Raw genomic sequence first — 26,240 nt, 5'->3', positions numbered from 1 at the left:
GCATTTTTTCATGTGTCAGTTGGCCATCTGGATGTTTTCTTTGGAGAAGTGTCTCTTCATGTCTTTTTCCCATTTCTTTACTGGATTATTATTTTTTTGGGGGTGGGTGTTGAGTTTGATAAGTTCTTTATAGATTTTGGATACTAAACCTTTCTCTGATCTGTGATTTGCAAATATCTTCTCCCATTCTGTCAGTTGCCTTTTAATTTTGCTGATTGTTTCCTTTGCTGTGCAGAAACTTTTTATTTTGATGAGGTCCCCATAGTTCATTTTTGCTTTTGTTTCCCTTGCCTCTGGAGGTGTGTTGAGTAAGAAGCTGCTGCGGGCAAGATCAAAGAGGTTTTTGCCTGCCTTCTCCTTGAGGATTTTGATGGCTTCCTGTCTTCCTTTTAGGTCTTTCATCAATTTTGAGTTTATTTCTGTGTATGATGTAGAAAGTGGTCCAGGTTCATTCTTCTGCATGTCGCTGTCCAGTTTTCCCAGGACCACTTGCTGAAGAGACTGTCTTTATTCCATTGGATATTCTTTCCTGCTTTGTCGAAGATTAGTTGGCCATACGTTTGCGGGTCCATTTCTGGGTTCTCTTTTCTGTCCCCTTGATCCGAGTGTCTGTTTTTGTGCCATCATAGTCTTTTAAGTTTTATGGTGCAGAAGTTTTGCCAAGTACAACAGCTTATTATTTTTTAAAATCAGTCCCACCCAGTGGTGGGAGGTAAATAGAGCATTTTATTGTGCAGCCCCTCAACTCGGAGACCCGACCAGCAAGAGCCCACACCTCTGTTCTCTTAGCTACATGTATGGTTCTCCTCCTAACTTCCTCCAGCTCATGCACAATTTACCTCTGACTTTGCTGTTGCTTTTTTTAACATAAGAAATGCATTCAGCTACAAGCCTATGTAAGAAAATCCCATTTGTATCAGCAGCAACACAAATGGTATTTTAGATACTTTCTTTTCTATCGAAACTGTATGAGATGCCACATTAAATTATTTTTTCAATGTTCCACCTTTGCAAAGAGAAGTTGAGGCACAATGATTCATACAACAACACAAGGTAGGGGCATCTGGGTGTCTCAGGTTAATAAGCATCTGACTTAGGCTCAGGTCATGATCTCACAGTTTGTGGGTTCTCCCGCATCGGGCTCTGTACTGACAGCTCAGAGCCTGGAGCCTGCTTCACATTCTGTGTCTCCCTCTCTCTCTCTCTGCCCCTCCTCTGCTCATGCTCTGTCTCTGTCTCTCTTTCAAAAATAAGCATTAATTTTTTTTTAAAAAAAGGTAAAGTACGTGTCATATGAGTCATAAAAATAAAGCAAGCAGAATAGAAAGAAATGGAGGGAGTTGAGTAAGATGAGCAGAGAGAGGCCGTGACCATGCCCTGCAGATTGGTAGAGTGCTCCCAAACTTGCTTTTCATCATTTTAGGGTCAAAGTGAAAGAGGCAAACCAAGGAACAGACCAAAAGGAACAGAATCAGTTAAAAATAGGCGGGGTGCGGGGCGGGGGGGGGGGGGGGGGGGGACGGGACTTGCGGTGGGAAGACAGAACCATTTCTGAGTCAAATGCCAGAAGAGAAGGGGATGTTTCCATCCTGTGGAACATCACAGAATGTACAAAGTGTGATGTATGAAGTGGTCCGTGGTTCTCAGCACAGCACCTGGGACGTGCTGTGGGTGGGGTCTCTAAGGTCTGTCTTAACAGAGGACATAGTGCAGGGTATCAGGAAAGCCTGTGCTGTATCCCTGTGGGCATCCACAGTCCTATGGGTTCCTTTCATCCAGGCTTTTGAAGAAACATCCACAAGTACCTGGGGTGGGGCTTGCAATCACTAACTGTGAGGGGCTTCTGTGACAACCACGACAAATAACTAATCTTTGTGCTGCTCTTTTTTATTTGTTGGGGGTTGTACACTTACTGGGCGCTAATTAACTTCTCACAGAGCCCTTTGGGGTAGGTCTGACTGCTTTCCCCTTGCACCAGTGAGTCCCCTGCAACATTGGAAGTTGAATACTTTCCACAGAGACACAGATAGCAAGTGGGAGAGGTTTAATCTGAATCTCCATGCAGGGGCCAGGGGCAGGCTGGGTCCCTAACCACTCCCTCTTTGCAGTGCTTCTTGAAAAGGAGGGAAACCTAATTACACATGCAACCCATCCTCTCCTGGGAGTGGGCCACTAACTCACAGAGAAACTTCCATCAAAGGGTAATTTTAGCACGGCCCCTGCACACAGAGGGACGTCAATAGGCTGGCTGCTGATCTTGGTGAAAAAAAATGAAAGCTAAATCCATAAGTAAACAGGTACCTACGTCAGCTATAAAACTTTTTCCTTAAGCCTCCACGCTTAACTTTTTATAATGCAATGTCTGGCTGAGCTCACGGAAGAGGTGCATATAGGTAAATGGATAAAGTGATGCTGTAAATTAAAATTTAGGGGCATCCACCAAAATGGTTTGAGAATAAACTACTTAAGTGAGCCAGCTCTTTATTGGTACCTTCAGTTTCTGATTAAAAAAAAAAAAATACTATTTACACAAGATTTCAGTTAAATATGCCTTTGAACATTTATTGTAAAATTTATTCAACATTTATTGTAAAAAAGCTATTTAGATAAACTATTTCTGGTTTAACTTATAAACTAGTTTAAATTTATTTCTTATTTTTTTAATGTTTATTTATTTTTGAGAAAGAGAGACAGTGCAAGCAGGGGAGGGGCAGAGAGAGAAGGAGACACAGAATCCCAAGCAGGCTCCAGGCTCCTAGCTGTCAGCACAGATCCCGATGCCTGGCTCGAACTCACGAACCGTGAGATCATGACCTGAGCCGAACTCTGAAGCTTAACTGACTGAGCCACCCAAACACCCCAAACTAGTTTAAATTTAAATTAATTAACATGTGGTAACAAAGTAAAAATATTTATATGCGTGTATTTTCATATAAACTTTTATGTGTATAAAACATAACACATACATACAAATACACATATATAACATGTAAATATATATTCTTGTATAAATATATGCATATATATCCACCTATGTATATTTATATACATATAAAATGTATGTGTCAATTAATTTTACTTTAGTTTCTGAAACATTGTCTAAAGATTACATAGTGACATATTACTAAATAATTATGAGTACATTACAAATCTTTTAAGCTAAATTAGAAGAATAAACCCTAAATAAACATTTAATTTCTGGTTAATGATTATAATTATTATACTAATTCGTTTGCACTGTATTTGCTTGTTAGAAGATCAAGCACCATGGTTTCTCTTAAGAAAGTTTTTTCATAATCAAATACTAATCATATATATATATATATATATATATATATATACACATATATATATACACACACATATATATATATATACACATATATATATATATATATATACACATATATATATTTTTTTTTTTGAAATCGATATATTCCTCCCAAGAATATAGATTCATGGCTCATGTAAATGACTGAATTTTTTCCAGAATACAAATTCTTATCATACTCTACAATGAGCAGCCTTGCAACTTAAAGCAGAATGCAAAATACTAGAATTGCAAAGAGTCTAGCGGGACTGATGAGACAAGGACCAGGAAGATCAGGCAGATGTTGCTACCATGAAAGAATTAGAAAATGAGTCGTGCTTTAGTGCAGCTGGACCTTAAAGGGGAATGTGCTTAATACTAGTTCTAACATGCCAGCAATTGACTGAGGCTCCCTTGAGTGCAGGGAACTTTATTGGAAGCTGTGGGCAGGAACACAGGCTGGGGAATAGTCTGGAACACAGGCACGTGCAGGAGCCTGGGAACAGGAAGTGGAGGAGTCAACAGGTGGGTACGCAGTTTCAGTCTGATGAGCAGGGAGCACCTCACATGAGTGGGTCCCAGCCGTCTTAAACTCTTGTGTCTTTGACTCAAGGACCAAACTCCAGGGAGAAAATGGCCTGGCCTGGGTCACCTGCGGTCTCCTTTGGCCTGGGATGAGGCAGGACAGGACCAGTGATTAAAGTCAGCCGTGTCTGTGGGAGACAAGGCTAATTCCTCCTTTGAAATCAGGGTGTTTGGAGGGAGAGAATATGAATGCTTTGTAACCAAAACCCAACGAAGTCTACACTGGTCCTGTAGGTATGAACGCCTTTTTTTCAATGCCTTCTTTTCACGTATCTCAACGGACTAAACCCAGTTCTTGTGGTGTGGCTAGCGCAGTCCCAGGCACGTAATTTTATCCACCAGGGAAATGAATGACAAAAGGGGGACAGTGGCTTCCATGTGCCAGAGTAGACGGCACACGGATGACAGTTCATTGCCAGCATGGGTGGCGGTGGGGGGCTAGATCAGCCTTGCTTGTTACTATTTGTGATTTTTAGCGGCAGAGACAAACATTAGAGCTTATTATTTTATAGTTCGTTTGGACCGTTTTTAAATTCTAATTAAGTAGTGCTGATGAGAATTCACACGTCTTAACTGACAGAAAAGCAGCTAATGCAATTGGAAATTTGGGGCCTCACGGCTGCTTCACAGCAGGCATCGGGGATCAAGGAAAGGGGATAATGAATAATCATTTGCTCCATGTACAGTTTGCTAAAAAGTCTTTACATCTCGCCTGCTTAGGCTGCGAATACACCCTCATTTTGTAAGACCACACAGGAACAGGAGAAGCGGTCTCCTTCAGCTGTCTACGATGTGTCTAATAAAAGCAAATCTGGGTTTAGAAGAAAAAACTTGGTTTGTAAGGATTATTTGTTGGAAGGCAGGAGAGAGGAATTGACGTGCCAGGGAGAAGAACCATTGTAATAGGGGAACTGTCTGACCAAGAGGTCCCATAGCTCTTGGGGATTAGGCAGAAAAAGCCTTTTTTTTTTTTTTTTTTTTTTTTTTTTCCATAAGGAGTAGAGAGAATGAGAGGAGGGAAGGGGCCTTTAGGAGGCTTGTACACTGTCACAGTTTAAGGGCGGGTCAAAATTCAGAGACTTGAAAAAGGACACAAATTTAACCAATGTTTGGGTAACAAGAACTTCTCCTTTTCCTTCCTGTTCCCCTTTCCCTTCTTCTCCTTCTTCCTCTCCTCCTCCTCCTCCTCCTCCTCCTCCTCCTCCTCCTCCTCCTTCTCCTCCTTCTCCTCCTTCTCCTCCTTCTCCTCCTTCTCCTTCCTCCTCCTCTTCTCCTCCTCCTCTTCTCCTCCTCCTCCTCTTCTCCTCCTCCTCCTCCTCCTCCTTGATCAGTGGGGACAAAACAGTCCAGCTAACCACGTATGAGACAAAGTATGGGAATTTGGAGGATCTGTGCCTGGCTTCCCCGTGGCTTAGAGAAGGATGATTCTTTGCAATAAGCAGTTTCCTGGAACACAACTGGCTGGCAGACTTCTTGCTCTTTTCTGGGAGCAAAGATCTTGGGTAAAATCCAGCACTGTTATGTGTAAAAGGGGGATACTGTCTGACCCCTAATCTTCTATTTTCAGGAACATAATTAGCCAACATGCTTTACTAGGTATTTCTTTGTTCTGTGTCCATGTGGTATTACTTCTTTAGAGGTCCCAAATAGCATGCACTTTATGGCAGGTATTAAACCACTCAGCAGTTATGACATTATAAAATATAAGCCCCATCCCCATCCTAATGTAAAGCAGAACCCTGGATTTATTTTTCTAAAATTTAATATTAGATACATTTCTAAAACACTCCTTCTATAAAGCCAAGGGAGGGGGAGGAGGGCAGGTGAATGAAAATCAGGGAAGGAAATCAGAGCACTATTAGCATAAAGTTTTATTTGAAAATGCCAGGCATGGAAGTATCCCAAGGACCTTGGGGAGGGAGAACAGAATGTTCTATAGGACTTTAACAGTAGAGGATTGGCTAAGGTTCAGCTGGTTTTGAGAACAGAATTGCTCTTGGGGCAAGCAGCCAAGGTTTGAGTAGTCTGGGTGATTGAGAGGCGGGCGGGGAGCAGGTACCGACCCAATGCATACATCAGAGGTCCCCCTGCAGGGGGGAAATACTCAGCCCTTCTGGCTCTTTCACAGATATTGTACTCAATAAATACTTCCCTATTACTGTTTTTATTTTTGCAGCTTAATGCATTTTTCTCTACAATATACACCTGAGGTATCATCAAACAGTTTCATCAGAGGTGGCTCAGTGTGTTGAGCCTCTGACTCTTGATTTCAGCTCAGGTCTAGGGTCATCGGATCAAGTCCTGTGTCAGAGAGATTCTCTCTCTCTCTCTCTCTCTCTCTCTGCTCCTCTCCCCAGTTCACACACACACACACACACACACACACACACACACACTCTCTCTCTCTCTCTCTCTCTCTCTCTCTCTCTCAAATAAAATTAAAACTGAGGTACCTTGGTGGCTCAGTCGGTTGAGCGTCCGACTTCGGCTCAGGTTGTGATCTCATGGTCTGTGGGTTCAAGCCCCGCATCGGGCTCTGTGCTGACAGCTCAGAGCCTGGAGCCTGCTTCAGATCCTGTGTCTCCCTCTCTCTCTGTCCCTCCCCCACTCTCACTTTGTCTCAGTCTGTCTCTCAAAAATAAGTAAATGTAAAAATAAAAAAAAAATTGTAAATAAAACAAAATCAAAAAACGTCATCAAATAGTACCCAGTGGTCATGCATACACTCCACTTTCATGAGACGTCAGCCAGCTTTAATGAAATACTGTATCACAGTGTGGTTATGCCACAGCCACCATGAAAACTTCTCCTCAGACACAAAGTACTGGACTTCATAAAGAAACAATTCAGAAGGTTCAAGGTAATTGAGAAGACACAGAGAAGGGATCTGTGCTCTATGTTCAATACAAAAGGCAAGAGAAAGAAGCAGCCAGAACTCTGAGAAGATGTCGCCCTCTTTTAAGAGCCTCCTGTGTGTAGGTACACGCTTGGAAGGAGATAAGGGAGCATCAGAAATTGGTCTCTGAGCTTCAGGATCTCCTTTGTGCTTTTCTTCAAACAATCATCTATAAAAGTTGGCCTGCTTCACAATGAACAACCACAAAAAGCCAACTCTTACCTGGGTCAACTAGATAATTACTATTTGTCCAGTTAAGCATTGCATGTATCGATCTATTTTAGAGGATTTATGCCTCTTGTACTTTTCATCAGGCATATTAATAGTATATATGTTAATACCTGATGATGTGAACCATTCATGACTAACATCAGAGATTACTCAGTCTTCTTTTCCTCCAAACTGTTGAGTAGCCTGAGCATTTGAGAAGTTCTTCATGCCCTTAAAGCCTTTCCTAACCTGTTTCCCTGATTCTACTCTTGGCTCCCACTGCAGCCTGTTGGTAACAAAGCCGCCAGTGTTCTCCTCTTAACCATAGTCACCCGTATGACGTCCGTGTTAAAACTCCAGCAGTGGGTTTACTGAGAACAAAATCCTCAAAAGTCCCTGTGTGACCTGCCCCAGCCCTCTCTGTTCCAGCCACACCACAGGTCTACATCTGGACTTTCCCCCTGGGCCGTTAGCAACTTCCTCTTCCTGGGCCGTTAGCAACTTCCTCTTCCTGGGCCGTTAGCAACTTCCTCTTCCTGGGATGCTCCTGCTCACCAGGTCCACGTTGCTCACTGTCTCCTCAGGGTCTGCTCACACATCAGTTTCTCAGGGACGTGCTTCCTGAACATTCCTGCCAATTTTATTATTCTATTATCTTGTCTATCTTGCTCAATTAGAATGTAAGTTCCGTGATGTCACAGACGTTGGTTTTGTTCACTGATGTATTCCAAAGCTCTTGAACAGTGCTTGGCCCATGGTGTACATTCAGTTAATATTTGCGTTCCATGAATTAATGAAAATAAATGGATAAGTGAATGAAAATTTCCCACTTACCACTTACCTAAGTTTTCCAAAAATTTATTAGACAACTGTGACTCTAACTTAATTTTCTGTTTTTTTAAACTCTGAAAAGAAAGACTTTATAAAGATATTTTAAAAGAATTTGGGGAAGAGGAGCTAGGGAGCTAAAAAAGGTTTGTTTGTTTTTTTTTAAATGACTGTATTGTTTTATTATGCCCATTACAAGAAATTCAAGCAACATATTACAAAGACGAAAGTTTTCATGGACTTTTTATGGCAAACTCAAAATCATACCATTGGGACCTAAGCATTATTAATATTATTTAAATATCAATGCAGACATCTCCCTTGATATAGGGAGATATCCTTGACACAGAGTTTACAGATTAACAATGTTGTAGACCTCTCTGTGTCACTGTGTACAAGTGTGTATACTGGTAGTGTTCAAATACTTTAAGCTGATAGGCTGGAGACACATGCTTGGTTGTAATGAGTTTACATGTAGTAAACTCTCATGATATTTGTTTCCAAAATGTATGTATGAATTGGCTTGACATATTAATAATTTAAGCCAAAACATAAACATAAAGGCAATTTAAACGTTGGTATAAATTTATATGAGTCAGTTCACAGTGACTAAAGAGCTATATTTAAAAAATCATGAAGTCAACAAAGCTTTAGGAAATAACCACATACCTATGCACATCTGAAGATCAAAAGGCTGAAGAACTATTCATTGAATGTTATAATTTATGTATATATGTAATATATTTATGTTCGTATGTAGTTAGCAGAAATGCTTAGGTATGTGGACATAGACAACAAGTGGAGGGACAGATTTTTACAAAATGTATTTAAAATTTGTTAAATTTCATTTAACGTAAATTTATCAGAAAAAGGTGCGGAAGAAACTGAAGTGTGGACACCTGTTTCTTTACACGAGAGACTTCATTCCAAAAGGTCTCTAAAGTTGTAAGAGAATAATGTTCAGGGAGAAGAAGTTGTTGTAAGTCTTAAAACACATAATTCATTTTTAGGTTTCCTTGATGTATGATTCCCTGATAAGATAAAGGAATTAGTACAGATATATTTCATTCCACATTAATATTTCATTCCACAGTTTTAGTACTCACATACGACTCTGCAACATTCCCCAGAAATATACAAGTTCAATAGCCACGTTTCTTCATTGTACAAAAACACAGTTTATGCATATACAAATGATTTCCTTGGAACATGTTTAGTCAATGTGTGAATGCACTAGAGCAGTTATAAGTTATTAAAGTGAAGTATCGGGACTGATAGCCATCTTCTGCAATACATTTCACAATGTACTCATCTTTGTTTTTTGATCGGTGAACTAATATTGCTAGCGAAAAATCGCTAATCATTCCATAAATTTGTTAAATGTCTCGAACGAATTAGGGGCAGGGAAGAAGCTTATTAATGCAAACCTTTAAGCCAAATTAATACTAAGCAGCATCATAGTTTCTGGAACAGTGACTAAGTGCTCCAAATCGTGCCGCGATTTGACTACAAGCGTTAGTGCATTTACTGCACACAACCACCCCATGTGGCAGATTTCCTCATTTTGTGATTCCCCTGTGATGGCTTCCTGTGGGCCAAGGTTTTGCAGTTCATAAGTAAAGGAGCTGGAAACTGAATCCAAACGTCTGTGCTCTTTGCCACTGTGCCATTACCAATCCGTACCTGTATCAGCCGTCAAGAGTGTAAGTGGGTCCACTCCAAAGCCTTTCTTTTTTGTTGTTGGTTTTTCTTTTGTTTTGTTTGTTTTTTGTTTTGTTTCTGTTTTTGTTACGGGAGCGTAAGTCTCTAAGGAAAAGAATCCTAAGACACAGTCTGAACGCTGTTCCACATCTGTGTCCTCGTGCAGACACCCTCCTCAGGTTGTGGGGAGAATGCATTCTTCTCTTTATTCTTCAGCAAAGATCTCATCAGAAAAGATACTGGAAGGCAGCCAGACCAGTGGGTGTGAGCTGGCAGAAAAGGAAGAGAATGAATCGGACTTTTAATAAGAGAGACTCCGCCTACGCGGGTCCGTACACATTGGGAAGCAAACCAACAAAGCGTTTTGCTGTGTTTCCTGGTGCGCACACCGCACACCTGTGCTCCCCGGCACAGCCTTTGGCCTGGGTTCAGCATCAGTGCTTGTTATTTTGACAAGGGCACACCCAGCACGTACCCGACCCTTAAGGCAACATTTTTTTTTTATTTCTTTAAATTTTTTTTTCACTCTCTTAAATTTAAATTCAAGTTAGTTAACATACAGTATAGTCTCAGCTTCAGGAGTTGAACCCAGTGATTCATCTCTTACATGATACTCAGCACTCATCCCAACAAGTGCCCTCCTTAGTACCCATCACCCATTTAGCCCATCCCCCACCCAACCCCCCTCTATCAACCCTCAGTTCGTTCTCTGTGTTTAAGAGTCTCTTACGGGGGCACCTGGGTGGCTCAATTGGTTGAGCCTCCGACTTCGGCTCAGGTTATGATCTCATGGTTCATGAGTTCGAGCCTCACATGGGACTTTGTGCTGACAGGTCAGAGCCTGGAGCCTGCTTCAGATTTTGTGTCTCCCTCTCTCTCTGCCTCTCCCCTGCTCATGTTCGCTCACTCACTCTCTCTCAAAAATAAACGAACGCTAAAAAAAATTTTGAGAGTCTCTTAATGGTTTGCCTCCCTCTCTGATTTTATATTATTTTTCCTTCCCTTCCCTTCCCTTATGCTCATGTGTTGGAAAGGGCCTCACAACGTGGACTCCAAACAGAGCTTTGAATCTATAGATAAATTCAAAAACATTTGCCGTGTGTAGTTATTAAGATCAATTCATTTGCATTTGAATGCCTATAAATATTTAATAAGATACATTCTGATGTTAATCTCAAGAATGAACAATATAAAGTTTTTAATAAGGAAAAGATATTAAGGAAATTACCATTTGTGGCAATACAGACTTGTACTTCCGATTAAAATGAAATTGTGCAAATTGTATTTTCCAGAAAATTACCTACAGGTTAACATTATTTCTGTCTTTTCTATTGAATGTTACTGAGTCCATACCAAATGATAGATCTTTCTGCTGTTTGTATTCACCTAAGTAGCTTCTGAGCCTGGCATGCATTTTTTTTTTTTTTCCTAACCAGATAAACCTCCCATAGCAAAGCATCTATACGTTCTTCCACTGCTGCAAGGTTCTAAGAGTCATGATGCCCTGGAGGAAACAGATAGCCTGGTCTGGGACCCTGGTATACAGCTATGCACCTTGGGTCACAGAATCTGGTGGAAGGTATAATTTATAACACCAACTACGTGAACTCAAGAGTTCTAACCACCCCACCGCCCCCCCGGCTCCTATAAAGCACAGACAGCTTGACTTGTACATCATAGTGGGCAATTCCCATGAGACCTGTAAAGCTCAAATGGTATCGTAAATTCAAAGAGTCTAGAATTCAACGGGACATGGTCGATGACCTTTCTACCTTATTCAGCTTCTAGCATCATTGGGACTTAAATGCTGACAAAATATACAGAATTTTTTTTCAAGCGTTCACATTCAGTAAACATTAGCAAAAACCAGGCTGTCATCATTTTTCACTTTCTAAATGTCATTTCAAGTTGAGAGTGAATGCCATGTTTGTACTTTGATGTATAGGATTTTGGATCGGTATGTTCAGGAGCAAATTCCTGGTGCCAAAGTGGTGGTGGAGTCCATCGGTGCTCGCAGGCATGGGGATGCCTTTTCGCTAGAAGATTACACCAAATGTGACCTGACTGTCTATGCAATCGACCCCCAAACCAACAGAGCCATCGACAGAAATGAGCTTTTTAAGTAAGTCCTTTTGTTGTCTGTAACAGCTCTCCGTTGGCAATATCAAAGGCCGTAAGTATTTAAAGTTTAAAACCCACTAAATTGTTATTGCAAGTGAAGTGTAAGCAGAAAATAAGAGACGATACCTAGGGTATGCATGCCGAGATGTTTTGGGGCCCAGGTGTGGGGCAGCGACTTTGGAGAAGGTCGGAAGGTCCATTGTGCTTATAAGCAAGGTGCAGTTCATCAGATGGTCTCAGAGGAGCTCCTCCATTGCTGCCAAGCCCAGCGGTCAAAGGGGGAGTGCACAGATTCCTTCTTCCAGTGGCAGTGTGCCCATGACAATGTCACTAGGCATGAAGTTTAAGAACAAATATAGCTGTCCTCAAGGACTTATTGACTCAGCAAAAATTACTATTTTTTTTCCTCCCTTGACCCCTTCCACCTCAGTCCATACTTCCCATCTATTTATTTATTTCATCCTGGTGAATGTGAATTTTGAGGTCTGAATCCTAAAAACAAAGAAAATGCAGAATTTTAAACAAAATGCTGCTACGTGTTGTCCCTTGGAAATGATTTTAGGACAGCTTACCGCTTTGTTGTTTTGTTGTTCTATTAGTTTCAGCTTTGCTCTAGTGACACCTAGCGCCCAACAGATTCTTGGAATGTAATTCTTATTTAAAGTAAGACACATTTTTAGTTAAACAATATATATTGATATATAACCATACGTACATACGCTAAATATTTATTGGTATCTGTGCATATGTGTACCCAAATACATAATTCCAAAACTTAGTTTGCCTGCGTATACTAAGAGCAACAAATAAATTTAGGCGTATACTAATTTACACGTACATATATCTCTATGTGGCTGCACTTATGTATTTAGCAAATATCTATCTACCCGTTTATTAAAACCCATTCATTCTGAATTTAGTCTTACTTCAAATCTGTTCTTCAACAAAATTTCACTGCTGCTATTTTAGAAATAATGACATAGTGATTTGTATCAACTTAATTTTTAAAAGAGCCGTGGTTATTAAGTATGTTATTCATCAGTTTATATTTAATAGATATTTGGGCCGTATGCAAGATAGCATGTTAATCATGGTGGAGAATAGGGATGACTAAAGCAGTGGCTTCTTCTCAAGTTCTAGAATCAACATCCGAATGAAGTACCATTTAGATCTGCCAAGCCAGTTTTTGCATATTTCATTAATTTTAATTAATTTTAAAATTTATTTAGAAATATGCTTTAAAGTTACATATATTCTATCAATTGCCATTATTAACACTTATTTAAATCCACCTGTGCTGTGTTTTTATATACATTGGTTTAAATTTTAAATATGATGATAGATTGTTTGAATTTAGGGTGTTTTTCCTAACTATAAAAACATTTGTATTCTTTAGGCAATTAGCCCAGTGTTAATAAAGAGTAAAGTAAATGATCCTGATCATTTGAATTGCACATGTAAACATTTTAGAAACTGAAGCCAATTGGGTTTCAACTGAAACAAGTTTTCCCAAACCTAGATTATATTGTAAAGAGTAAAGATAGAAACTCAACTGAATAACAATTATAACTGGAAGGAAGGGGAGAATAGAGAATAACTATAAATCAAAATTTGTATATTAAACAGAGAACTGAACAGCCAGGAAGTATTAAAATTGTCCCTTAGCAATAAGTAAACTTAACAAAAGGTGGGGGGGTGGTGGCACCTGCGTGCCTCAGTTGGTTAAGCTGCTGATTTCAGCTCAGGCCATGATCTCATGGTTTCTGAGTTTGAGCCCCACATCAGGCTCTGTGATGATGGTGCGGAGCCTGCTGGGGATTCTCTCTCCTTCTCCACCTCCCCTACTCGCTCGCTCGCTCTCTCTCTCAAAATAAAAAATAAAATAAATAAAATAAAACAAAATAAAATTTTAGCAGCTTGAGCTGGGAGCTGGGACACTATAAGTTGAATATGTTATTAATTATTATTAATATAATAACCTAAACCCTACAGTTGTTCCTTGAAATATTTTATAGTGAAATTATATAGATGTAGTCCATAATCCAAGGCTCATAATGCACTGATATTCTCTATCCTGTAGTTACAAAAGCTATTGAAAATTTAGTTTTTAACATTGAAAAAATATACTAGAACATTAAGATTATTGCCTGATGCCCAGTCCAATGGAAAAAGGATTATTATTTCAACTTTCCCTTACCCAAAAATCTAAGCTTTTGAAGATGTTGGAATTCTCAGGCGAAGAATCAGAAATAAATAAATATATAAATAAGGTATTTCCTCCAAGGAGTCCACTTTGATTTTTAAAAATTGATATAACTAGGGATCCCTGGGGGGCTCAGTCGGTTAAGCATCCAATTCTTGATTTCGGCTCAGGGCATGATCTCAGGGTTCTTGGGTTTGAGACCCACCTCTGGCTCTGCACTGACAGTGTGGAGCCTGCTTGGGATCCTCTTTCTCTCTTTCTCTCTTTCTCTCTTTCTCTCTTTCTCTCTTTCTCTCTCTCTGTCTCTGTCTCTCTCTCCCTCTCCCCCCCTCCTCCTTCTCTCTCTCAAATAAATAAAACAAAAAATGAAAGAAAATTGATTAGCTATATCACAACTTTTTTTAAAAGCTTATAAATGCATAGAGGAGACTGGAATCCCCATAATGACATGCTAATTATTTTGTTTTATAAGGTTATGAGTATTTAGATTTTTTTTTTATTTTTGGTTATCTGAATTATTTAGATTTTTGCAGGAAATACATATTATTTTTATCCTGCTTTTATTCATCTTGTGGTTCTCTGAACTTCTTGTATCTGCTTTTTTTTTTTTATTTTTTTTTTTTTCAACGTTTTTTATTTATTTTTGGGACAGAGAGAGACAGAGCATGAACGGGGGAGGGGCAGAGAGAGAGGGAGACACAGAATCGGAAACAGGCTCCAGGCTCCGAGCCATCAGCCCAGAGCCTGACGCGGGGCTCGAACTCACGGACCGCGAGATCGTGACCTGGCTGAAGTCGGAGGCTTAACCGACTGCGCCACCCAGGCGCCCCGTATCTGCTTTTTTTTAATGTAGTTTCTATTTCTGGAATATCCTTAGACATCTTTTCCCATATTTCTTACAGCCCATTCTCTATCCTCATTCCAGGATTCCAGTTAAAATTCATTTTTTCTCTGAGTTTTTGGATGCTCTGTTCTTGTTCTTCCTCTCCTCTCTCTCTCCGTCTTTCCTGTTTGTGTTTTACTTTGGATAATTGCTGCTGCCTTGTTTTCAAGTTCACCGATTCATCTGTGTTAGCCTGCTGATGTGCTCATTAAAGGAATTCTTCATCTTTATATCCTTGTTTTCTTTCAAGCCTTCCATTTCCATTTGGTTCTTTGTTTACAGTTTCTACCACTTAATGGAACTTCCTATCACTTCAAGCATGTTTTTTCACTTTCCAATGGATTCTGTAAAGCACTAAGCAAGGCTGTACCAAAGTCTGTCTGATGTCCCAGCATCTGGGTTGTCTCTGGTCTGGCTCCATGGCTTCATCTTCAGCAGACCCCGTGAACCCGTGCCGCTGGGGGCTTCTCTGCATTCTCTTAACCCTCCCAACCCGACAGACTGCCCTTGCTCACGGCCTGGTCCCACTCTCACGGTGGAGATGTGGCCACATGGCCCGGGGCTCTGGGTTCTCCTTGTCCAGCCTGCGTGCCTGGGACGTGGGCTGGGCTCTCTCGGCTCTTCTCTTCCCCCTCCCCGTGGCAGCCACATACTGTGCCATATTTGTGGTGTGTCTTGGGGACAGGAGAGTTCCCTGCCTCTCCCAACCAGTAGGCGACCTCTCTGTGCCCAAGAGAGCTCCTGTTCCTCACCGTGGGAGATGGTATTTTTGCTTATACCTCTTCCCCAGAAGTAGCGGTCCTTAGCTTGAGCCCTAGGGATTGGAATACTTCCTCCCCTCTTTCTGTGGCTTAAGGCTCTTGCTCTGCATGAGATAGGGGTCTGGAGAACTGTGCGTATCCAGCCTTAGCCGACTGCTTCCTCTGCCCCCGCACAGGAAGGGGATCTCTCTCCTGTCTCCAGCCTTGTCCCCAGTTTATCTGACAGAGGTCCTTGGAAATAGTCTGCAAGTGAGTTCAAGGTAGGCCCCGCTTGTGTTCAAGGGTCTCTAGCCTTACATGTTGGTACGTACATTGCTTCAAAAAATTCATTAAAATTTTAGCCCATTTATTTGATTTGCTCTTTTGGCAGCTTCCTTTTCCGTGTTCTACAAAGGGTGAAATAATGGTCTCATCTCCCTGTGGAGGAAATTGTCACTTTTTGGAATTTGTTATGGTTTTAGTATTACCTGGCTTTTTGTCATGAGGGTGGGAGTCACATTCTCTTACAGCTTTTGGCATCCTTGGCAGAAACAGGCCATATTATTTTAAAATAGAACTTAATTAAATATTTGTTTATAAAAGCAAATACAATTTTAGCTCATGCCCCTTTTTATACAGCCAGCCTCTTTTAACATTAGTCTGCCCAGATGGTAAATGAGAAATGCAGAAGAAGGTAGAAAAACCCTGAATACTCTACAAACTGAATTTAAAATATAGTGTATAGGGGCACTTGGGTGGCAGTTGGTTGAGTGTCTGACTCTTGCTTGGTTTGAGCTCAGGTCATGATCTCACAGTTTATGAATTTGAGCCCCACGTTGGGCTCTGTGCTGACACTGCAGAGCCTGCTTAGAATTCTCTCTCTCCCTCTCTCTTTGTCTGCCCCTTCCCCACTCACACACACTCTCTTTCTCTTTCAAAATAAATAACCTTAAAAAATAAAAATAAAATACAGTGTACAAAAATCACATTTATACTTTAAAATAGAACCTGACTACCAAACTCTAAAGCTTCTTCCAAATTCCTAAGACCAGGGAAAACAACATAAAAATTAAGAACACTGAAAATTTAAATAATGGAAAACCAATTATCAGACTCTAGCTTACTATAAAATATGAAGGAATACAAGTTAGTCCATAATTTGGAACTGTATAAAGGAAATAGTGGTCTACCCATGGTTTGCTTTATTCAGCCAGACAACCTTATCCAAGTGGAATGGGTGTGGGCATATGTGTTAAGCATCACTCACTCTGCATACCTGGTTCAGAGACCCAGACTGTGTACCCACCAGGGAAAGAGGTATCCGCCCCTCCACCATTTAGGTTTGGGGTTTTGTGAAGTTCAGAGTGTGTTCTGTTCAGCGTCCCCTTTGTTTCTGCATTTATGTGTGCATCGCAATACCCTTTCCACAAAGGTAAAATGCAAGGTAGACCAGTGGTTCCACACCATACTTTGATGGCCGAATCCCACCACAGGGGTCAACAGAGGTGGGGGCATGCCTGCACATGCCCCGTCAGCAGAGTGACCCGGAAGACATGGGATTGGTTTACGAATTGATCTCATCTCAGGAAAACAGAGCAGAGCTGACAGATACATCTCCTCTCTAAGATAAGTAAGCGGCAGGCAAAATAGGGTCAGTAATAAATACTGGAAAACAAAATAAAAGAAATAATGTCCCGATGACTCAAATGTAGAGTTTAACTCTGCAAAGATACTCGTATGGAAAGCACTGGCAAACAATGGAACATTTTTAATAGAAAGCAGGACCTTATGGGACAGTGAAATGGTATGCGTGTTGCACAGGCCTTGAATCCTTCCCTGTTTCTGGTGAAAGAAGCCCACAGGGGAAGAGTGAGAACTGACTGTCCACCACTGTGGTGCCCTTGAACGTGCCCCCCCTCAGGATGCGGTTCCTGGGCTCACACCGATGGGGTGTGGTCAGCACACAGTCCAGGGGAGGCCAGTTAGAGTCCTTCTTCTAGGATTGGCATGGAAGCTGGCTTTGTCCCGACATCAGAAAAAGTATAAAACAAAGCCCCAGGAGTGGCTCAGTCAGTTGAGGGTCCGACTCTTGATTTCAGCTCAGGTCATGATCTCACAGTTTGTGAGTTTGAGCCCCATACTGGGCTCTGCACTGATGGCACAGAGCCTGTGAGATTCTCTCTCTCCCTCTCTCTCTCTCTCTCTCTCTCTCTCTCTCTCTCTCCCCCTCTCTCTCTCCCCCTCTCTCTCTCTCTCCCCCTCTCTCCCCCTCCCCTGCTCTCTCTCTCCCTATCTCTCTACACCCTCCTGCTCTTTCTCTAAACAAACAAACAAACATAAAAAAAAGTATTCTCTACCATCTTGAGATTAGCACTTTTTAAACAAGCATATTAAGGAAAAGAAAATAAAAGATAAATTATAAAAGAGATCAAAATATATTTAGAGGACAATTGAGCTATAATCTGAAAATAGTATCTCTGAGGTAAAATATTGTACTAGTTATCACAGAAATAAGAGCTAAAAAAGTAATTAAAAGACTTCATTACTTTACCAGAAAAAATCAATGCACATGTCATCATGAGTCACTAAAAAGTATCAGAATATGTTTTAAAACCATTGAAACAAAAATAAAAGTGACTTAATTACAAAGGCACAAGAATTAGATAAGCCTTCCACATGCCATATGCATGATAAGATGCCAAAAGGTAATGGAATCAAATCCACCATCGTTTAAGGAAGAAAAATGTTATGATTCATGTATTTCTACCTAGGCAAACTGTTTTGCACGTAGAAGGCAAAAAGAAAGACATTTTAGACTAGGGACAGGTTCAAAAGCAATCAACTCTTGTAGGAAACAACTACGACATGTACCTGAGTTGGAACATAGACCAAAATAAACATCTAAATAACAGAGCTCTTGTAAAACAACTAAAGTATCTTCCCTCAGGTTATTGCAATGTCGATTGCAGGAACCCAGGAGAAGCGCGGTCTGCCTCGCGGATTCCACGTGGTATAAGTGAAATCGCCCCTAACACTAACGGTCTTTCTCTACTTCTGATCCTTCCCAGTTCCTAATGTTTTCTGGTAACGTAACTCTTAATCTGCACTTTATCTGGAACTTCTTGCTTTATCTGGTAAACAATTCGAAAAAAATATCGTGCCATTCTATTCTAGCACTTAGAACAACGGTTAAACCTTTATCATATATTTTTTAACATGCCTAAAAATTACCTAGGAAAATTGCTATAAAAGTATATTTTATATCTACAAAAGCTTTATCTGTCTTGTGTTACAGGATGGAAACTTGAGTAAAAACATGTGCAGCTTTAAAACTAAGCTTGAGGGGCGCCTGGGCGGCTCGGTCGGTTGAGCGGCCGACTTCGGCTCAGGTCATGATCTCGCGGTCCGTGAGTTCGAGCCCCGTGTCGGCCTCTGTGCTGACTTCTCAAAGCCTGGAGCCTGTTTCAGATTCTGTGTCTCCCTCTCTCTCTGCCCCTCCCCCGTTCATGCTCTGTCTCTCTCTGTCTCAAAAATAAATAAGCATTAAAAAAAAATTTTTTTTAAATAAATAAATAAAACTAAGCTTGAGTTATCTGGGCCATTGGTTTTCTCAAATGGGAAGACTAATAAACTACCCAGTGGAATTCACATCTGACATCAGGCATCTATTGTTTCTATAGGGAAGGTATAAACGCTGTGCACTAGATATAAGGTCTGAATGATTACTTGGAAAATTAAAATCAAAAGTGTCAAAGGGATAAAAATAGACTGTAAAATACACAATCATGACATGCTTTGTTACCATCTGATGGTGAAATTTGGGGCCGTTTTTATTTTTTTCTTTTCCATTTCTTTATGTTTTCTACATTTTGAACATAAGTGTGGTGGTTATCTTATGAAATATATTTCTAAAATGATAGTTTTCATTTCACATATGCTGTCTAATTATGAGTATATAAAAGTATTTCTTGGGGCGCCTGGGTGGCTCAGTCAGTTAAGCTTCCAACTCTTGATTTTGGCTCAGGTTGTGATCTCAGGGTCATGAGATCAAGCCCCACGTCAGGCTCTGTGCTGACAGTGTGGAGCCTGCTTGGGATTCTCTCTCTCTTTGCCCCTCCCCTGCTTATGCACTCCCTCTCTCTCAATAAGTAAATAAACTTAAAAAACTAAAAATATTTATAGAAAGAAATTAGATCTGGATATACCAAAATGTGAGCAGCGTTTGCATTGTGGACCTGTGCCTAATTTTGCTTTTGGAACTGTTTTGTGTTTTCCAACTTTCTATAGTAAGATAGCTGACCTTTATGCATAAACGTCTTTAAAAATACAAAAATGAGAATACCTAGGACCTGGTATGGCTTTGTGGTGTTAGGAATGCAATTGTTACATTAATATTGTGGGATTTATAAGGGATTATGCAAATGTTCCCAAAGAATTTTGAAAAAAAAAAAAAAAAAACTATTATCTGCTAATTACAACATAAAATACATAACAAAATCGTTCAATCCAGTAAAATTAAGTAACACTTATCCCTTGATTGTCCCCTCCAGCCCAATGGAATGGCCATAGCTGGAGCTGTATTACTCACAGGAAGGGTTTGCAAGAACTGTTGGCTTCAGTTGGCTAATTCTTGTCATCCTGGCTGATTTGCTGTCTGCATCATTCCTACAGTCTCTCTCTCTAGGCAGGAAACACCTTTCAATTTGTTCACCTTTTGCCCATAAAAAGCTTTTTGATTTGGGATTTGAGAAGGTCGACATACAAGACAAATGTAGATTTTGGAGACCGAAGACTTGGTGTCTCAGATCAATTGCCGTAACTGTGTAGCTATATGGCCTGCAGTGAATTAGTATTAAGATGTTCTGTTCTACAGGATTATTCTGAGGACCCAGGCAGACAAAATGCAGGAATATGATTATAAACTATGCTATATGTAACTCAGAATATTTTTTCACCTGAATAGCTGAATAATGTCAGTAATTTCAACACAGTGATAGTAAGCTCACTGAGGTTGATAATTACTTTTCTCAAGTCTGTGAGCATATGAAGTAAGGGTCATCGTTATTAATATCTTTGATATGTGTATATAGCTGTGTAGTTACAGTTCCTCATTGCTCTTGCTTTTTGTATATTTTTTATTCCTAACACTGATTCAGCTTATGTTTCAATTAAAGAAATTTTTAAAAGATTTTACAAAATTATCTTTTCTGTTAACATCATTGATTTTACTGTTTATCTGACAATCAGATTTTTGGATGGCAAACTGCTTGATATCAATAAAGACTTTCAGCCGTATTACGGCGAAGGAGGACGTATTCTGGAGATCCGGACCCCGGAGGCAGTGACCAGCATTAAAAAGCGAGGAGAGAGCCTAGGCTATACAGAGGGGGCCCTGCTTGCACTCGCCTTCATCATCATCCTCTGCTGTATCCCTGCCATCTTGGTAGTTCTGGTCAGCTACAGACAGTAAGTATTCCCACTTCTAAACACGGCCTGATCGAAAAGCCATACCTGGCAACGTGGCTTTGTAGTCGTAAAACAGTAATGATGCCACCATTTAGGGGATTGCTGCATCCTTCTGGCACCAAGCGGCCTTCCTTTAAGGCGGAACGAAACAAACTTCCAGCGTTTTTGCCCGATTCCTCAATGCTGCCATGTTCCTAACATGCTCTCATCCGTTAGGAACTTAGGGTAGCTCCCGTGGCTTTGTTCGTGCCCCTCATCAGGTGCAGAGCCTTGCGAGAGAATACAGCGGGTGTCCTGGGGGAGGTGTCCTATGCAGCAGAATGCCATATCCAGATTCCCCGGTTTCTGAGGAAGGTCTGCAACCTGTCCACACTGTCATGACAAGTTTTAGCCCGTGTTGCTACACTGACATCTGTGGAAGTGATCGAAGCGTTGGCAAAACCATTTCAAAATCATAGTATGCCATGTGTAATTCTCCATGGGGTTTCTTCCTTCCCGGATAGCCCTGCCAGATCCTATAGTGTAACATATGACAGGATATTTTGGCTGCACAGGCCTTACTCATTTCTTGTTCCTACAGGCAAATACATTCATTCAAAATACCTATCTTTGGGGCGCCTGGGTGGCTCAGTCGGTTGAGCGTCCGACTTCGGCTCAGGTCATGATCTCTCGATCTGTGAGTTCGAGCCCCGCGTCGGGCTCTGTGCTGACAGCTCAGAGCCTGGAGCCTGCTTCACATTCTGTGTCTCCGTCTCTCTCTGTGCCTCCCCCGCTCATGCTCTGTCTCTCTCGCTCAGTCAAAAATAAATAAAACATTTTTAAAAAATTAAAAATAAAATACCTATCTTTTACTCTGTCCCTTCAAAGTAGTGAAGTAATTCTAGCTGATTTAAGCATCTGTATTTGAAGTCCTCTATTAAGCTATTCTTTATTTCACACCAGGTACAGGGAACTTTTGTGATAGAAGTCCAGGCATTTCAGGTATATCCCTATTGACAGTGATGGGTAACGGAAGTTGTGGAATAGGTTGAGAAGAGCGGTAGCCCTAAGGGTGCCATAAAATGAAAATAAATAAGACGGGGATCATAAGTCATATAAATTACTTGACATAACAAAGGGTAAGACAGAATGGTGGAGCTGCTCTTCATCATGTAAAATACCTGCAGGGAAAGCACTAAAATAGTGCTTATATATTCTTAACGTGTTATCTTTGTTCTCTAACACTGAGAATTTTCTTTCAGATTAAGTAAGGTTAGGTAATTGCAACCTAAAAGTTGAAAAGTGTGCTCTGCATGAAGATGCCATAGGGATATTTTGTCATCACCAAAGCCATGTGAAGTCGCAAACAGAACTTTCAGGTTGACCTACTGGAGTCTGATGTATCCTTAACAAATGCACCAATTCTAAAGGCTAGAAAGAAACTTAATAATGGACAAATGGTTTTGAATTACTAAGCCATCAACTCAATATTAATTTTCATGTTGGAGCGAACCTGTGTTACAGTTATTCTGTTTCACTGCACTGTTTCCCAGAGGAATCCTGCTTGCAATAAAATCGGAGAGAAAACTTGTATCTGGCACACAACACAGTGCTCAAAACTGAAGCATCCTGGATGTTACAATTTAACAAACCACTAAGATGCTTGGCATTTAAACGTTTCATAGATGCATTATTTAATATTTTTTTGGTTCAGTAATGAGTTCTATACTCTACGAATTGATTGTAGTCACTGCTTTTTGTAGACCGATGGAATTAAACAAGATGAGTTGTGCACCATGTGTCAGTGTAAAATTCTCACATTTAAAACTCTAGCTTTTGTACTTTCATACTCTGCTTGTACATAGGACTGGAATGGATGGCTCTTCTTTCCTATTAACATTCTTTTTTTTTTTTAATTCACTGTACATGGAAAACTAAGAAGCAAATGTGAAAAAAGTATCATGGATTCATTATCCAGGAGCGTCACCTTCCAGTTCCACTCAGCTTCAAAGTGAAGCCCAGGGTATAATCAGCCCACTGCCTGCCTTCGTCTCTTTAATATTCTTCAGGCACAGGATGCCAAGAAGCCAATTATAAAGATCAGATCACCTTTAATAACCCATTTCTCTATCAGAGTTCAAATTCATGTATCCATGTTTTAAGCCAGCTTTTTTTTTGAAATCCCATTTAGTTCATTTCTTTGTTTTCTTGTAAAAAAAACGTTTTCACAGCTTGTAGGACAGTGACAGCAACAATAAAGCGTTCCCCTATTTTTACTTTCTGAACTGAAACACTTAGTTTCCCTACTGTGTCAATAGGTCCGTGTCGTTATGAGTTTCACCAGTAAATTATTCAGAATTTGGAATCAATCAGATGTTAAAATATTACGAATGCAGTATTTCTAACGTAGCTTTCTCTTTTTTTTTCTTATTGCTTTTCAAAACAGGTTTAAAGTGTAAGTATAATTAATATCTTGCCTATGATTTTACGTAATATGAAAAGGAAAGGCCTGGATTCTGCTGATAAAGTAGTCGGCCTGCTCAGAACCATGGATCACCGGTCTGTCTTGTGTTTGCAGAAGGTGTATACTTTGGTTCAAATCCCCATGTGCTTTTGTATGTAAGGAATCGGGCTTGGTTTTCACATGGGATAGGAGGGAGGAAATGTGAAAAAGGCAGTGGACTCTGACGGTTCCCACTCTTTGAGATTTGGGTTTTGAGGAAGGAACTAAGAGTTGGGTGTCCAGGACATTCAATAAGCGTGGCTGCAGCTCCAAGGCAAGAATCCCAGGCCTCCCAGGAGTCCAAAGGAAACAAAAGCCAGCCACGTCTCTCTCCCAAAGGGGCACCGTAAACTAATGTCAAACATGTTTCAAACCATTTAAAATGAAATAACTTTTCTTGAGCTAGATGGAAGATGAATAATAAAGAAAAATTATGCATCTTCAACGTGCCTCTCCTGAGGAAGGAGACCCACTCCATGGCCCCCAATTATTAAATCACATTTTTATAGATAGCTTGACTCCTACCTTTCATATTCCGATTTCACATAATATGCAAATATTTCTACTAAATTCCAGCCATTATTTCAGGGTAGATATTTTAAAGGGGAAGAAGATACAGGAAAACGATACTCTGTGGGGATGCTGCTGTAATCACACCGGTTTATAAGTCCTAGTATTTGTGTTAACGATTTTTTTAAGTGGGTTCTTCTGAGAAGTGTATGATTTCTAAAATGGTTTTCCACAACATCCCTGCCTTCTCAAAGACGCCAAGCCGAGTGCACCAAGACAGCGCGAATCCAGTCGGCATTACCCGCAGCCAAGCCTGCTGCACCTGCGCCCGCACCTGTGGCCACGCCCCCACCGCCCCCGCCGCCCCCCGGGGCGCACCTGTATGAGGAGCTGGGAGACAGCACCATGTAAGTAGGCCAGGGCGCTGCTCTGCCAGACAGGTGGGCCTGATGGATGCTGGGTGGTGAGTATTTCGTTTCCACCTGGTGCGGAAACACGGTTTGCAGCCTACTTTATTTACTACTTTGAATGGGAAAAAAAGAAAACAAATTGTTAAGACGAGAACCTAAGAAAAGTTGAATTGAAAAGTCATAACCAAAACGCAAACAAACAAACAAAATAACATTTTTAAACAATGAGTAGAGAAAGAAGTACTTGGCTGGAGGAGAGACATCTGTAGATGACTAGCTTGAATCATATAATCTCTAAACCTTCACAGTTATGCACTTTTTTTTCTCCAAAATTCAAAACACGTTCTGAAAAAAAATGTTTTTCTCATAAAAAATAAAGAAAAGGTAAAGCACAATCATAAAAGAGTAATTCTTGATTTAGTATGCAAAGGCAACTCTTATTTGGTAATTTAAAACCAATGGTTTGTTCTAAAATCATAGACTCCTTACAGAGACTGTCTCGGGATGTCACAGGATGGGGTAATTAAAATCTGAGTGAAAATCTGAAACCCAAATAAAGAATCAAATATTAAATATCCAACCCCTTAAAGAATATGCTTTTTATTATATTCCCCTCAAAAGAGACTGCTGTGATAGCTTAATACTTCTCCTGTGTTATTTGGAACCTCTAAGCAATATTAACTCATACACATTTGAAAGACTTTTAAAGTATTGTGAAAAGACTTCACAGATGTTTCCAGATTGGTGCTACCTTCATAACCAGATTCCTTTCTGACTTATTTAACTTGCCTATGTTTTAAAAATAAAGAGGAACTATTTCTGGACATGAAATGCAAAACAACCAAGGATATTATAAAATTTTGGATCTGACTAAATTAAATCCAAGACACCTTTTATTAACTAGAATTTGGCAGAGTTGAGGGACTAAAACACATTATTCTACTCTGTTACATTTGTAGCATTTACTAGTAGGAATAAAGCAAGCCTCAAAAATTAAGAAATTTACCTTTTAATGGGAAAGCCAGTTTTAAACACATGTATCGATAATTTTGTCATATTACCACTATTTTTATGAATATAATTTATTGTCAAATTGGCTTACATACAATACCCAGTGCTCATCCCGACATGCGCAAGGTGATGTTAAGAAGTTTCGAAAATGTTAAAACTGATTTTAATGTTGTATATTTGAATGCTAAAATTGAATTTAATGCTTGACAGCTTAGTATTTGACATTCTATTTCTAAACTAACAATATAATACAGGATTCATGCTTTAAATATAGTTTTAACTTTTTAATAAGCTGAAAATGATGGTATTTTTTTTAATTACTGGTGAATGTAGGAATTGAGCCAATACGATTTGATTCTCTTTATATTAACCACCCCTCTCCAGCAAAAAAATATTCAGAAACTAAGAAAGACTTATGTGTTAAGTTTTATTTTCTCTGAAATTACTGAGGGATATATATTCATTTTTATTTAGCAAAAGTAAGCATACTATAACATCATCTGGAATCAATATAGTGTGGTGGTGATCATTTTCAAATAGCAACAGTTAAGGACTACTTCTATTTGAAAAATTGTGATAGACTAAGTAGACAGTTTTGCAATTATAATATGTATTTAATGAGGGATCCTGAGTTCTGCACATTGAATTATCTTTAACAAATGTTTGACCTATCTCTTAAAAAACTTTATACAAGGATTCAAACCTTATGTTACTAAAAAATGGACTAGCTCCAGAGGAATTATTATCAAATTTAAAAGAAAAAAATCAAAGGTCATTTTGAAAAAAAATCTTCATGAACTAGTTGATAACTTCGTACGGATTCAACAACCGCTGTGATAGTCATCATAGCATTATATGTTTACTTTCTTCCAAACCCTAGTTCT

At 39.9% G+C, this 26,240-nt stretch overlaps 1 protein-coding gene across 6 annotated transcripts in view; it reads left to right on the top strand.

The window, feature by feature from the left end:
* Positions 1–26,240, top strand: part of PCDH15 (protocadherin related 15) — a 1,703,323-nt gene that overhangs the window by 1,658,251 nt on the left and 18,832 nt on the right. For all 6 annotated transcript variants that reach the window (XM_078434112.2, XM_078434113.2, XM_078434110.2 and 3 more), the window contains 3 exons: positions 11,476–11,652; positions 20,725–20,943; positions 24,190–24,342. In XM_078434112.2, coding sequence (XP_078290238.2) covers positions 11,476–11,652; positions 20,725–20,943; positions 24,190–24,342 — 549 coding nt within the window. The remainder of the gene's footprint in view (positions 1–11,475; positions 11,653–20,724; positions 20,944–24,189; positions 24,343–26,240) is intronic.

The sequence above is a fragment of the Panthera onca genome, chromosome D2 (assembly GCF_046562875.1).
Source record: "Panthera onca isolate mPanOnc1 chromosome D2, mPanOnc1 haplotype 2, whole genome shotgun sequence".
NCBI lineage: Eukaryota > Metazoa > Chordata > Mammalia > Carnivora > Felidae > Panthera > Panthera onca.
The sequence above is the reverse complement of the archived record's forward strand: the minus strand, read 5'-3'. Positions and strand labels throughout refer to the sequence as shown.